This window comes from Zalophus californianus, chromosome 3 (assembly GCF_009762305.2).
Source record: "Zalophus californianus isolate mZalCal1 chromosome 3, mZalCal1.pri.v2, whole genome shotgun sequence".
NCBI classification, from domain to species: domain Eukaryota; kingdom Metazoa; phylum Chordata; class Mammalia; order Carnivora; family Otariidae; genus Zalophus; species Zalophus californianus.
The window spans coordinates 51,693,596-51,709,918 of NC_045597.1; the positions used below are offsets into that span (position 1 = coordinate 51,693,596).

General features: G+C 35.7%; 1 protein-coding gene across 1 annotated transcript in view; it reads right to left on the minus strand.

Annotated features, from left to right (window-relative positions):
• Positions 1 to 693: 693 nt before the first annotated feature.
• The window catches only part of SUGT1 (SGT1 homolog, MIS12 kinetochore complex assembly cochaperone), a 40,349-nt gene continuing 24,719 nt past the window's right edge, over positions 694 to 16,323 (minus strand). Inside the window, exons 11-13 of the mRNA XM_027591220.2 lie at positions 13,381 to 13,471; positions 9,910 to 10,091; positions 694 to 1,258 (exon numbers count right to left, since the gene is read on the minus strand). Of these exons, the coding sequence (XP_027447021.1) occupies positions 1,157 to 1,258; positions 9,910 to 10,091; positions 13,381 to 13,471 (375 nt within the window). The 3' untranslated portion in view covers positions 694 to 1,156. The remainder of the gene's footprint in view (positions 1,259 to 9,909; positions 10,092 to 13,380; positions 13,472 to 16,323) is intronic.

The window sequence follows — 16,323 nt, forward strand, 5'->3', positions numbered from 1 at the left end:
TCAGGAAAGAAACTGAGTGTTACTGGAGTGGTTGGGGGTGGGAGGGATGGGGTGGCTGGGTGATAGATATTGGGGAGGGTATGTGCTACGGTGAGCGCTGTGAATTGTGCAAGACTGTTGAATCACAGATCTGTACTTCTGAAACAAATAATGCAACATATTTTGAGAAAAAAGAAAAAGAAGAAGATAACAGGAGAGGAAGAAAAGGGGAGTATGTCAGAGGGGGAGACGAACCATGAGAGATGATGGACTCTGAAAAACAAACTGAGGGTTCTAGAGGGGAGGGGGGTAGGGGGATGGGTTAGCCTGGTGATGGGCATTGAGGAGGGCACGTTCTGCATGGAGCACTGGGTGTTATGAACAAACAATGAATCATGGAACACTGCACCAAAAACTAATGATGTAATATATGGTGATTAACATAACAATAAAAAAAAAAAAAAAAAAAGAAGCAGTGTTGGGCTTTCTTAAATCACTCTTTGGCCCAATTTCACAGATTAGCCTTCAGTATGGATAAATTTGCAGCATGTTAAACTCAGGTGTCTATGTTTTATACAGGAATTTGGAAGGTAAGGACCAAAATCTCAGTGTAACTACAAATATTTCCCATAAAAATAACCAAATAAGAATTCCCTGTTATAATTTCTCAAAGTTCTCATTACAAAACTTAAGAAAAAGGTAAATAAACCAAACTTCTTCATAGAAAAATTGTATTTACAACTCCATCCAAAAGCTGTTTTTAAAAGCAAACAATGTAACACGGAAGGTGAAAGAAAATCTATGCTCACCCAAAACTGCCAAATCTAATAAATTATTAACAGAATACTCCATCAAAAATAAGGCAATAACCCAAGATATCCCACTGATGATTTTTCCACTTCCATAACTAGGTAGAACTAATCTATCTAGTAGCAAATGATACTTTATTCCATTTCAGCATGTCTGAAATCCTTAAGGACAAAAGTGTTAAAAAATGATCTTAGTTCTTCATTAGACTCTTAGAACGCTTGGAAGGAAAATAATTTCTAAAGCACAAAGACGTAAAGAGGTATAACCTTTCAAAAAGATACTCAGAGTTCAAAATTCAAGAATGCGATATTAATACACAATGGGCATAGGTGAATATATGCAATACAGTGATAGCAAATTAATTTATTTAGTACTTTTTCCATTCCATATCATCAGGAGGATTGATTTCAACTTTCCTTTTACCTACATCAGACCAGTTGGTACTCAAAACTGTACCACCAGACTCCATCTGCAATAAGAAATAAAAATAGATTAATCCCTGGACCATATAATCAGAGTATTTTTCTAAAAATGTTCCAAGCATAGTGTTCTAAATATAGCCTATGTTTGGCTCAATATAAACACAAGATATTTTGATTTAATCTTGGGCTTTTCAAATAAGTTAGGTAGAAGGCATCATGTTCATACAGTCATATAAAGCACATCTCCCTTGGCTAATCAGCATTGAGGTAAATGTGGAAAATCTACCTTCTGATGAAAATAAAACTGGCTCCCCAAGAAAATAATAATCTCTTTTGTTAAAGACAGTAAAGACCAGACAAAGTAAACTCTTTCTATACTAGTTGGACAAAACTTTTAAGATCCCCTTCGTAATGCTCTGTGACAAATATATACAAGGGAATGCTGGAATTTTTTTCAAATCAATGTGCATACACACAAGTACATAGAATCAGTACCTCAGTAAAGAACTGATTATCTATTTACCATCTATAGAATACACCACCCACCAAAAACCCTAGCACATTCATAAGTACATTCTAAAAAAAACCTCTGGACATTTGTTATCTTAAAAAAATTAACTGACTTGGATCACAGCAAAAAACAGTGTGAATTATTCAGATCTAAACATTTTTACATGATCAGCTGTGCTGCTGGCATATGTATATAGTTACAAACCCGACTATTACACTGGAACCTCAATATAACCTCATGCCCCACACTCCCTGTCAAGCTCCCTTACATGGGTTGCTTTGCATGGGATGTTCTTTGCCACCAGTTTATTTCCCCCCTATTGTTTAGTTATCCTCTAAACATAACATTTCACCATTTCTCTGTGGCCTCCTTTGACCCTAATCAGGACTCTACCTTTGTAGAATTTGTGTTCTGTATGAGCATAATTACCATTAATATGTATCACACTACACTGTTAGAATTTTAAGGGTCTGCTTTCTTTTATATGTTTCGTACCCTTAGTTCCAACTAAAGCTGAGAGCTCCTACAAGGCAAGGCACATATTTTACTAACACTTATATCCTAGATCTAAGCCAGAACGGATGGGCACATGATAGACTTCAAATAAAATATTGATATGAATCTTTGTAAATGTAGTATGTAGAAGCATGTGGGAATAGACCTATTCTTACTTGAATGAAACTATACAGCTTATAATATGTTTTAAGTAACACCTTCTTTAAGATATAAGTATATGTAAACATACGTTAGCAGCATATAGCATGAGCCTTGTGCTTACCTCACTGAACTACGGTGTGTATAAACTGTCATTCAAATAACAAATCTTCTCTCATTAATATAAACCCATTAACATCCTAAACCCCTAACCCCAATCCTAATGTCATCAAGCCCTCTGGAGAGTTCTCCAAATTGCAGGATACCAGGCATATACCCTCAACCCTGGCCCTAACTCTAACCTAATCCTAACCCACATCTGAGAAGAAAAAAAGAAAAAAGAAGTGGTATACATATACAATGGAATATTATACACACACACACACACACAAATCCTGCCATTAGCAATGACATGGATGGAGCTAGAGGGTATTATGCTAACTGAAATGTCAGTCAGAGACAGACACCAAGTGATTTCACTCATATGTGGAATTTAAGAAACAAAACAAAGGAGCAAAGAGAGAGAGGCAAACCAAGAAATGGATCCTTAACTATAAAGAACAAACTGACAGTTACCAGAGGGGAGGTGGATGGGGGCATGGGTTAAATAGGGGATAAGGATTAAGGAGTATACTTGTGATGAGTACCGGGTGATGTATGGAAGTGCTGAATCACTATTTTGTACCCCTGAAACTAAGATTACATGTATAGTAACTAACTGGAATTTAAGACTTTAAAAAATTTGAATAAAGAGAGATAAATTCTATATAATAAACTACTCCTATGAAGATGAAGGACTCAGATTTAGTTTATAATCTGATATTTACTGATGACATTTATTTTCCCCTCTTCCCTTATGGACTACAGTGCAATTTAGCATTTCCCTCTGATGATTTTGTACATGTTGGTCTTTTTTTCCCAATTAGACTGGAAGATCATAGATGACAGAGTCTATTGCCCTTGTTTTCCCAGAAGCACTTGGTATGTTCCAGGTGGCTTGTTTAATGGGTGTATATGGTTCAGTTACTATTAGCAAAGCCTCTGTATGAAAATGGATGCAGATTCTATAATCTATCTTTGAAATTTTACACACTGTTATTCTGTCTGGCATACTCTTAAAAAAGTCAATACTGAAACTGACTTCTCTTCCTGGGGACACAGAGTAGATGTATTTTACCCTGTTCTTCCCACTTAGTACTACTAAAAACCTTGGACATTATATATATGTAAATAAACATAAGAATACTCTAGAAGATGAAGGCAAGAAGACAGATCAGCTAGGGACCTTGGGAGCCAAGGAACAACATAACATGGTGGTGAGTCCCCTGGGTTTTCTTTTCTGCCTCATGTCCTAGAGTTGCTGCTGAAGAAGCTGGAAACACTAAGAGGCACACACAAAAAAAGCTCGAACAGAAACCTGGTTTCTCTAGCTAAAGGATGAAGAAAGACAAAAAGCTTAGGAAGACAGAAAAGTTTTAGATTATAATTGCTCCACTGCACTAGACACCACAGAAAAAAACCGTGGTGCCATCCCCACCCAAGGCCAGTAAAAGCTACGTGAGGAGCCTAGACTTCCACCCATGCTGGGCTATCATGAAGCCACCTCCTCTGCCACCTGTGGTATCAGTGAAAACCAAGAGACATCTACCTCACTCCCAGCCATGGTGAAGAGATGCCCTGGGATGTCTAAGGAGGCTGATTAGGGTGCCTGGATTTCCACCTCCACCTAGCAATAATGAGGCAGTGCCTTCCCTTCCTCTGAGTGATTGACAGAGAGAGCCAAATAAGATGGAGGATTTATTTGATTTTATTTAAGATTTTATTTATTTATTTGACAGAGAGACACAGCAAGAGGGGGAACACAAGCAGGGGAAGTGGGAGAGGGAGAAGCAGGCTCCCCACGGAGCAGAGAGCCCGATGCAGGACTCAATCCCAGGATCCCGGGGCTGTGACCTGAGCCGAAGGCAGATGCTTAACTGACTGAGCCACCCAGGTGTCCCTAAGAGGATTTAAATAAGATCCAGTCTCACAGCAGAACATGAAAACATCCAAGTTTCAACTGAAAATCACTTGTTGCTGGTAAAAAAAACACCAAGCACAAGGAAAATTTCGGATTCTATTTTTTTTTAAAAGACAATCAACAGGGTGCCTGGGTGGCTCAGTTGGTTAAGCGACTGCCTTCGGCTCAGGTCATGATTCTGGAGTCCTGGGATCGAGTCCCGCATCGGGCTCCCTGCTCAGCAGGGTGTCTGCTTCTCCCTCTGACCCTCTTCCCTCTCGTGCTCTCTCTCATTCTCTCTCAAATAAATAAAAAAATAAAAGACAATCTACAGATGCTAATGTTGAGATGAGAAAAATGTTAAAATTATCTGACAAAGATTTTAAAGTAATCATAGTAAAAAAATGCTTTACTAGAAATCATGAATTTGGTTGAACCAAATGAAAAATAGAATACAGCAAAGAAAAGACAATATAAAGAACCATCAAATGTTTTAGAATCAAAAACTACAACTGAAATACAAGGTAAGTGGATAACACTAAAGAACAGAATAGAAGGGACCTTTTTTTTGAGAAAAGCACCAGTGCACCTGAAAACAGGACAATATAAATCACCTAATCTGAACAAAAGAAAGAAAAGAGAGATAAAATGAAGAAAGTCCCAGGGATGTGTGATACTGTAACAAAATATTTATCTTGTATCATCAGGTTCCAGGAAGAAGGAGGTAGATCTGAAAAAGTACGCAACGAAATAATGGCTGAATATTTCCCAAATTTGGCAAGACACATAAACCTACAGATTCAACAAACCCCAATCAGAATAAACCCAAAGAAATCCATGCTGACAGAGAATCTGTCACAGGCAGATCTAAAAGAATGCCAGGGGGCACCTGAATCGGTTAAGCATATGACTCAATCTCAGCTCAGGTCTTGAGTTCAAGCCCCGCACTGGGCTCCACTCTGGGCATGGAGCCTACTTAAAAATTTTTTAAAAAATAATTATTATTAAAAAAAAAAAAAGAATGCCTAAAGTTCTCTAAAGTAGTAACAGAACCTCAGAACATTAAAAACGAAAACAAAGTAGAATTTGCTTTTTCTCTTGAGCTTTCTAAATTACATGTGACAGTTGAATGAAAATATAACAATGTATATAGAGGAAATACTTGTGAAAATTATAAATGAGAGAGGGTAAAGGGACATAAAGGGAGGAGGTAAGGCTTCTACACTTCAAACTGACAAGAAAAATGACACCAGTAAACTCTGATAAGCTATGTATAATACAGCTAGTATACAGAGCAACCACTAAAAATGCTATACAAAGAAGAAACACTAAAAAAATTATAAATAAATAAAAATGAAACTAAAAAATATTTAAAAGTACTCAGAGGAAGGCAGGAAAAACAAAAGAACAAAAAATAAATAAAATGGTAGAATTAAAGTCCTAAAATATCAATAATTATATTCAATGTAAAGGATCTGAATACATCAATTAAAAGACAGAGACTGACAGAAGAAGTGAAAAAACATAACCCAACTATATGCTGTCCCCAAGAAACTCACTTTAAAAAAACAGTAGGACTCAAATCAATTTAAATATGATACAGACAGGTTGGAAATAAAAGAATGGAACAAGACATCATGCAAAAATTAATCAAAAGACAGAAGAATTGGCTACATTAGTATCAGAGCAAAGAAAATTACCAGAGCTAGAGAATGACATGTATATATGATAAAAAGGCCAACCCACCACGAAGATACAGCAATCCTAAATGCATATGCACCATAAAGAGCTGCAAAATATGTGAAGCAAAAATTGACAGAATAAGACAAAATCAGCAATACAGAAGAATTCAACAAGCAACACTCCTTCTAACAACAGAATACACCTTCTTTTCAAGCGAAACATAAACTTCAGATAGGCCAAATGCTGGGCAATAAAACAAAGAATGTACATCACATGGTACATAATCTCAAATCACAATGGAATAAAATTAGAAACCAGTAATAAGGTTAATAGGAAAATCTCCAAACACCTGGAAACTGACGAACACACTTCTAAACAATCCATGTGATGAAGTCTCAACTAAAATCAAAATACGTATTAAACTGAATGAAAATATAACATCAGAACTTGTGAGAGACAGCTAAAACCCTGCTAAGAGGGAAATTCATAGCATAAACATACACAACAGAAAACAGAAAGTCAAATCAACAATCTAATTAACATCTGAACAACCTACAAAGATAGCAAAATAAACCCAAAGGAAGCAGACGGAAGAAAATAACAAAGAACAGAAATGAATGGAATTTCTAATAAAAAATTGAAGAAAATATATTAAGTCAACAAAGGGCTGATTCTGTGGGGAAAAAAAAATTCAGTAACACTGACAAACCTCAAGACTAAAAGAAGGCACAAATTACCGCCATAGGAACGAAATGGAGTATCACTACAGACCCTGTAAATATCAAAACAAAAACAGTAAGAAAATACTACCAACACTGACAGGTTAGACAAACAGAATAAAATGCTCAAAACCACAAACTGCCACAAGTCACTCAATATGAAATAGATAATCTGAACAGTCCTAATAAGCTATTAGAATAATTATGTAATTTAAAATCTGGCCAAAAAAGAAATATCCAGGCCCAGATGGTTTCCCTAGTTTAAAGAAAAACTAACACCAATTCTATATAATCTCTTCCCCAAAACAGAAGAAGACAGAGCACTTCCCAATTCATATTGTGAAGTTAGTGTTACACAGATACCAAAACCAGAAAAAGACATACAAAAAAAGAATACTACAGACCAATATCCCTCATGAATACAGACCCAAAAATCCTTAACAAAGTATCTGAAAGTAGAATTGAGCAAAATATAAAAAGAATTATACACTATGACCAGGGGAGGTATGCCAAGGATGCAAGGTTGGTTCTAGTAGAAATATCACATTAATCATATAAAATCACTGTTGTAACAAGTTAAAGAAGAAAAATCCCATAATCATTCTGATCAATGCAGAAAAAGCATTTGAATTCAAAAGTGAACAGCTAGCTGTGCAGTGTTGGTGGTAGAGTGGTGAGCCAAATAGCTACCTTCCCAAAAGTCAACAGCCATTCATGGTAAAAAATCTCATTCTGGAGCAAATGAACGCATACAGGCCAAAAAAATCTTTGTTAGAACTTTAACCTGACAGAGCATCATGCAAAAAACCTACCACTAACATTATAATTAATGGTGAAAGACTGAATGGTTTTCCCTTAAAATGGGGAATAAGGCATAAATGTCCACTCTCACCACACTTTTCAACATAGTCCCAGAAGTTCTAGCCACTGCAATACAGCAAAAAAAAAAAGGGGGGGGGGGAGATAAAAGTCACAAATACCAGATTTAAAAAGTCCCTCTTTGAAGATATGACTGTCTACATAGAAAATCACATGTAGGGGTGCCTGGGTGGCTCGGTCAGCTGAGCGTCTGCCTTCAGCTCAGGTCGTGATCTCAGGGTCCTGGGATCGAGTCCTGCATCGGGCTCCCTGCTCAGTCTGCTTCTCCCTCTCCCTCTGTGCTCTTGCTCTTTCTCTCTCTCAAGTAAATAAAATATTTTTAAAAAAAGAAAATCACATGTAATTTACCAAAAAATTCCCCAGAATAAGTGAGTTTAGCAGGGTCACAGAATGTAAGATAAAAAAACCAACTGTATTTCTAAATACTAGCATATGGACATGAAAGTTAAATATACAATATAATTTACAATCACTCAAAAAAAAGGATACTTAGGTATATCTTGCAAAACATGTTTAGGATTTACATGTGGAAAACTGCACAATGCTGATGAAAGAATCAAAGATCTAAATAAATGGATTGGAAGATTCAACACAGTAAAAAGGTCAATCTCTATGAACTGATACACAGTTCAGTGCAATTCCTAACAGGATATTTTGATACATATAAACAAAATATTCTAAAGTTTATGTGGAAAAGCAAAGGAACTGGAATATCTAAAACAATTTTGAAAATGATTAACCAAGTAGAAGGAATGACTCTTCCTGGACTCAAAACTTACATAGCTAAAATAATCAAGACTGTAATATTACAGAGGGACAGACATGTAGATCAATGAAACAGAGAACCCAGAAATAGACTGAGACAAATATGCTCAAGTAATTTTTGAGATACACAAAAACAATTCAATGGAAGAAAGACAGTTTTTCAACAACTGCTTCTGGAGCAAATGAACGCATACAGGCCAAAAACAAAACATACAAAAAAAACCCTCAACCTACATCTCAACTTTATATAAAAATTAACTCAAAATGGATCATGGACGTCAAGGTAATATGTAAAACCATAAAACTTTTATTGAAAGAAATTTTCAGATCTAAGACTAGGCAAAAGTTCTAGACTTGATACTAAAAGCATAATCCATAAAAAGAAAAAGTGATAAACTGAACTTCATCAAAATTAAATACTTTAGCTCTGCCAAAGACAATTAAGAAAATAAAAAGACAAACTACAGATTGAGAGAAAATATTTGCAAACTATCTCACAAAGACTTGTCAGATTAGTGGTGGCAGGAGTTAAGGAGAGGCAGGGGTGGGAGGAAGTGTGTATGGCTATGAAATGACAACAGTGAAAGAATCCTGTGGCACTGGAAATGTTCTCTATCTGAACGGTCATCATCAGGGTTGTGATACTGTACTGTAGCTCTGCAAGACGATTCCACTAGGGGAAACTGTGTAAAGGATACAAGGGATCTCTGCATTATTTCTTACAACTGCATATAAATCTGTAATTATTTCAACATAAAAAGTTTAAAAAAACTTTTTTAAATCAACAGTGAAAAGCTCAATCATGAGCAGTTACAACACAGTCACTTCTGTGGAATATCTGAGTCTCAAAAGACTTTATTAACTAAGTACTAATTTGAATCTAAATGCCTTAAAAGAAGAGAGTGACATTTCCAAAGCTACTGATAAAAGTCAAATGATTACAAGTAAGGCAAAATAATCAACCCAGTTCTACAGAGATGACTTATTATTAAAATCTCAGAACTTGGGGCCTAATTCGGGGTGATATTTAAGTTGTCCTGGGCCTTATTTTCTTCATCAACAAATTATTACCAAACCAATGAGTAATTAATATGCACTTTCTACTTGCCAAACACTGTTCTGGCAGTTTCCTGTCTATATTCTTCATCTCTGACAGAGGCCACTATATATGGTTCTAATGGAGGCTCCTTCAGCTATTGCGATAAATCCAACTACAGTAATTGAGTATTTCTTCAGCCTTCCAAGTTCTAACTCAGCGACTAAAAAATATTTATTTGGAATAAACCACTTGAGTCTCAACTCCCCCACAAGTTTCCAACTTCCTCAATAATTATTCTAAGTTTAGAACAGAAAGAAATGTTCAGATGAAGCCTATTCAAAAAGGCCTCCCAACTACAGTATATACAATTTGGTTTCAAACTGCCTACTTAATCTTAAAAAATTTCTGAAATTTACTACAATATGTATTTTTCAAGCTTATGTTCTTACAAATGATTTGTTCATAGCACGTTTCACTTCATCAGAACCATCTGAATAGATCTGCTGAAATAATTTGTTTAAAGCTGCATCTCCCTCCAACTTCTCATTTTTTTCTTCTTCTTTGATTTCACCAACCAATTTATCCCAATTTCTTGTATAATGAGATGATGATGGATATAAGTTCTTTACATCTATGGAGTAAAAAAGATAGAAGTGATTAATCAACACGTGATGATTAGGTCAAGAATATGTAAACTTTGTGACCATGGTATATAGAACATCTTAGCAAATAGTTTAGGTCACTAAATTTCATGTTTATAATAAATGTCTTTCTGATATATACATCAATAATCAGATTTACACTTCTAAAAACTGAATCAGAGTAATGTAAAATCCGGAAGTTTCTTTTGAGCAAAATCTAATAAAGTGTACATTTTTGGTATATTATGTAAAATTAGATTAAAAACAGATTCTTTGTGTTAATAATGAGGGGACTGAGTGAGAAGTATACTAGAACTTTTATATTTACAGAAAAGTTGCAAAGATAGTATAAACAATTCTAAAAATAGTGTTTTTAAATAATGCTTCATTAAGAAATTTCTCTTACAAACAAGATTTTAATGTTAAAAATGTGACTTTTTTGAGGTGCTTCTCGATCTTTCAGAGTAGAGCTAAACTGAAAATATAATTATCTATGCCATTAGACAGTGAATTAAGACTCCATCCTCTCCCATTAAATTATTAGATTACTTCAACAGGAGATAATAACCAATTCTTGAACATTGAAAAATACACCATGTGATCATTTAGAGTTCAATGCCCACTCATGCACACATTGAAAATAACAGTATCTTGCAGGGCACACGGGGGTAAATGGAGGCTGCTTACAACCAGAGAGGCTACTGACTGGCCCAGGGGCTCAGGGCACTGCCAAGGCTATCCTAAAGACTAAGGGAATCAAGATGGTGGCACCCAAGTAATTAAAAAGTAATCTACCTAGAAGTTATAAGAGCAGTTCTGTTCACTCTCCAATGGAAATATAACGCAGGCCACAAATGTGAGCCACATACATAATTTAAAAATTTCTAGTAGCCGTTATTAAGAATCATCACGTGAAATGCATTTTAGTAATATATTTTATTTAACCTAATATATTCAAAACAGTATCATTTCAACATGGATCAATATAAATATATTAAAACATTTTATATTCTTCCTTTCATACGGTCTTCAAAATCTGGTATTTTATACTCCAGCACAACTCAATCCAGACTAGTCATTTTTAAATGCTCAGCAAATATATGTGGTGACTATACTGGACAGTGCAGTGCAGAGCTTTAAAAAAAACCTGATTCAAAGTTTCCCTATTAATAAATTAGGACACATTACATGTCCCCCGTCCACTATTACCTCTCTATATCCCTTTCCTCAAAATAGTCCAGAAATGTGAAACCAGTAACTGTTCAGTTTGTTGTTCCATCTCTTCTCTTCACCTGTCAGTCTTTCTCTCTGCCTATCCCCCAGGCAAAACAAAACTAAACAGCACCCCCCTCACAGTTTTATTTAGGGTAAACATACAGTTTTCTGATCTACCCTTCCTCCACCAGTATTCCCCTCTATCTATGTGCATTTTCACTAGTAGCCAAAGAAAACAAACAAAAAAATATGTCATAGTAAATTAAAAGCCTAAAAAACATGGGTTTAAGTAATCCTAATGCTGACTCCCCAGAAGAATGGGAACACAGGTTCTAACCTCCATTTTACAGATAAGAAAACTGGCCCAGACAGGTCAAGCAACTTGCCCTTATCTGCAGTCACCAGCTTGCAGGACATAGGAATCTGACAAGCATATTAATTCCTTACAAAAATATAAAACAGGACAGGAGGAATAGCATCTGAAATATCCAAGGCATTGAGTTTAGAAAAACCCTGCAACCATAACACTAAAAAATCTTTCTATTTAATCTCAGAAAAACTTTAACACCTGTAGATGGTAGATAAACTATGAGGAATGGATGGGTAACCTAACTTCCTTGTTCATTCATTATAATATCAAATAACTGCAAAGATACTCATGTCGGCAGAGACTTTTTTCCATTGTTAGGAGATGCAGCAACAACCAGTATCACATATAGGGTTTATGTAAGAACCAGACCCAGACCCTGAAGACCAGAGTTTAGTCCTAGACAATGAAAACTGCTGGGTGCGCTTAAGCAAGTTGCTTACTTTCGGCGCCTGTAGAACAGGTCTGCCTACTATAGAGGGCTGTTGTTAGAATCGAGTGAAATACTACATTTAAAGGGTTTTGTTTTGTTTTTTTAAATGCTTTTTGAGCTATATATAAACCTCAGCCCCCCAAGTCTCTGGGAGTCAGACCCAAAAGAAGCACATAACATCTTTCCTCTTTCAAATAAAATGTGAAGCAGAAATACCAACTTCAAATATTTCAATCCTAAAAAATTATCTGTTGGTGTCAATTTTCCTGGTTTTGCTAATTACACAACAGACTAGTTGTGATGTTATTATGCAGAGAAGCTGGGTGAAGGGTACATGAGAACTCATCATTTCTGCAACTTCTAGGGGCATCTAAAATTATTTCAAAATAAAAATAAAATAAAATGAATGATTTGCTGGCTAACTCAGTGTTTTCTAAAAGGTGCCACAAGGAAATCTGTTTTATGTTACAGAAAGAACAGTGAAAAATCTAAAAGTAACTCAAACACAATATTAACTCATTTTAGTCATCAAATCAGAACATTTTCTCTCCTTTCATTAATGAGGCCATTGCTATAAAATACACTCTTTAGGTTCTGGTCCTAAGAGTATCTAGCAGATTAATCATTCCATTAGAAAAACACCTGTCTATTGCATAGGCTTAAAATTGACCCAACATAAAGTAGTCTGTCCCTTACAGGGTTAAAAACAGTCAACCCTAGTTTTCCACTCTTCTCCTAGGCTTTTCTTAGGTTTTCATGACCTGTTTGTGAGCACTTCTTTAGGAGCAACAGAATGAAATGGGTTAGATATTTTATTCTGTGAAGCCCTGAAAGTCCAGGAAATTAGAGTTGACAGTATCAGAAGAAATAGAAAGGAATAAATGAAAGGGAGAGGGAAGAGGAGGAAATTATTTCAGCAGAATAAACCTCTAATCCACTTACAACCCAAAAAGAAGCAATAGGAAAGGGCAACACACAAAAACAACCCTCAACTAAGTCATACAGTGACTGGGTAAACAATATAAACCCAATGCCCTCAGGGTTTATGCAGAGCATTCACTTTTATTCTGTGTTGAAGAATTGAAAAAGGTAGAAACTTCACATGAAAGGCTACTTTGTATTCATTACAGAGCAATCTTATTGCACTCAATAAATCTTTTCCTGGGAACATAAATAATGAGAGTAGAAAGAATGCTCTTTACTATTTAACTTCAACTATATAACACAATATGAATTTAAAGTTCATCAAGGCCAGAAAACAAACCTGCTATGAACTGTTTCGGTTTAGGCACATCTCCTTGCCCCTCTAGCTTTTCCCATCTCACAGCCTCTGTCTTTTTCATTTTAATTTCAATCTGGAGGAAACACCAAATAAAATTTATTATTCCATGTAAAATATACAAAACAGTAAAAAACAAATGCAATTTCCTTAAGTCATAAAATTTTATAAGAATAGTGCTCTCGAGATAATTTCCTTAAATTATACAAGGTTAAATTTGAAGAACTTTGAAACATTTTGTTTCTACTTAAAAGCCACCCTTCAAAAACAACATACATACATACTATAAGCTATAATTAAGAGTCTTGAAATCCATATATTTTTTCTTCCAATGCACTGTTCTCAACCAGGGGTGATATGGCAATATGGTTATTGTTGGTCTTCACAACTGGGGTGGGGGTTAGGGATGCACCTAAACATCCTACAACATAAAGGGCAACCCCTCCACAACAAATAATTATCCAACCCAAAATGTCAACAGCACCCCCCATTGAGAAACCCTGTTCTAAAGGAATTACTATAGGGGTGCCTGGGTGGCTCAGTCGGATAGGCATCTGACTGTTGATTTCAGCTCTGGTTGTTGAAATCAAGCCCCTTGCCAGGCTCTATGCTCAGCGGGGAGTCTGCTTCCCTTTCCTTCGCTGTCTCTCTCCCTGTTTCACCCCCTGCTCATGCTCTCTAAAATAAATAAATCTTTTTTTTTTTTAAGAATTTATTTATTTGAGAGAGTGAGAAAGAGCACAAGTGGGGGGGGGGGGGAGAAGCACATGGGGCTCAATCCCAGAACTCTGGGATCATGACCCGAGCCGAAGGCAGATGCCCAACCGATGTGTGCTCCAATAAACCAGTATTTTAAAAAAATAATTACCACATTTGCTTGTACATTATTTGAGAGCTGAGACAAAGTCATATCACTGTATAAAAATAATACAACTAATGCTAAAATTTTTATAATAATTCACTCAATAATTATTAAACACCCAATATGAGCAAGTTATAATCTTCAGGGATGTGGTGGACTTTTAAAAATATTAAAAACATGTTCTAGGCCATCTGAAAGTAGGTGAGATACTAAAAGAAAGTTGACAGTATGATTACAAGCAGAGATTACAAATGGGTGTGAAAAGAAGAAGTGTCAGCACACCTTGAAAAGCTTTGAGGGGCAGGAGCATTTGCAATGGTGGAAGGGGGAGGTCCCCAGAGGCAAAAGCAACAGCCTGAAACTGGAGCCCTGAGGTTTCAAAGGACACAGTGCATCAGGGAGTGGAGACAAGACCAATTTGTCTCAAGTCCAGGATTTATGTTAGAACAGTAAAAAATAGATGAAAGAGGTGTAAGGCAAACTATGAAGGGCCTCTGAATGCTGAACTAGCTTCACTTATTAAAATGAAATATTAAAAGCATCTTTAACTATCTAATCAAGGTTGGTCCCCCCTAGAGTCTACCCTTAACGGTAACATACACTCACAGAGCACTTACATCTACCTTTTGTTTTCCTTGTTCAAGTAATGCTCACTCCCAATCTAAGCCTAGCAAAATCAGCATTTATAGCACTAATAAATTATTACGCAGTTTAAGAATCAAAATAGAATTTTTGTAAAAATATCTTATCAGTCTTATAAATATATTTTAGAGAGAGGAAGTGCAAGCACGGGGAGGGGCAGTGGGAGAGGGAGAGAGAAAATTCTAAGCGCAGGCTCCACACCCAGCAAAGAGTCCAATGCAGGGCTCCATATCATGACCAGAACCAAAAGCAAGAGTCGGATGCTTAACCAACTAAGCCACTCACACACCCCTCAAAATAGAATTTTATGTTCTAATTTTTTCTAAGAAAAGGATTTACTTTTGTAAATAGGAAAAAAAATCAAAAGACAAATGTAACAGAAAGAAAAGGCTACTCACACTGGTTCTTTAACACCATTAAATCAGATAAATCATTTAAACTAGCAATTACTGGTAATCTTTCTACCACCTGCATTTAATGTCAGAATCCTTAAAATTTACATTTTAAAATACCTTAACAGAACACTAACCGAGAAATCTGCCAATAATTTTAATCAGATAGGAACGGATGGTATAGAAGGGGTATAGTCCGAGTATTTGTATTTTCTTTAGCACAGAAATTTAACAAAAAACTGTTTTCATAATGAAAAAACCATGAAACAAATGTCACTGGGAAAGAGACAAAAAGTATAGTATTTTTAATGTAATTTATGTGTTTAAATTCTACATAAAAACAATTTTAAGAATCCCTAGAATTCTCTAAAATGAATGACTAATTTTTATAAAGTAAAACACTACCTATATTTTCTCATACACAGTATTAAGTGATAATAATTTGGTTATTTTAAGTTGTTGCTGCTGGAATTATTTATCAAAAAGGGGCAAAAATCTAATAGCTGGCGATGACACAGCAACAGTTACTGAAAAGGGATATTATCATCCTAAAATTTAAAACTTCATCTTGTTCCTTTAATTTTCAATTCATCTGGAAATGAAGACCTGGCAACACTATCCTTAACTAGCCTCTGCCTCAGGGCACCTTATATTCACACCTCCTGTTCCTGCACTTAAGCACGGTTCCTTGTTTCACCTAGAGAGTGTTCCTTGTTTCACCTACAGAGCAGCATACACTAGCATTCACATCTACTGAAGCCACTATAACCAGAGTAATTGTGCAGTATGAACCAAGAGGCCTTTGTAAGGCCAAACTCAAAGCTCTCAGTAACAACGTCTATCAAGTGAGACACACTGACCTGAACCTAATTATATTTAATCCATTCATTAAAATAGGGGCACATAATAAAACACACTTAAAGTAGCTTTTTAAAAAGATAAAAGTGGGGAGAGCTAATTTTCTGTGAATCCCTTTTTACCCCTATTTCACTTTCAATGCTTATACATGCTTTTAAAAATGAAGTTTTAAGT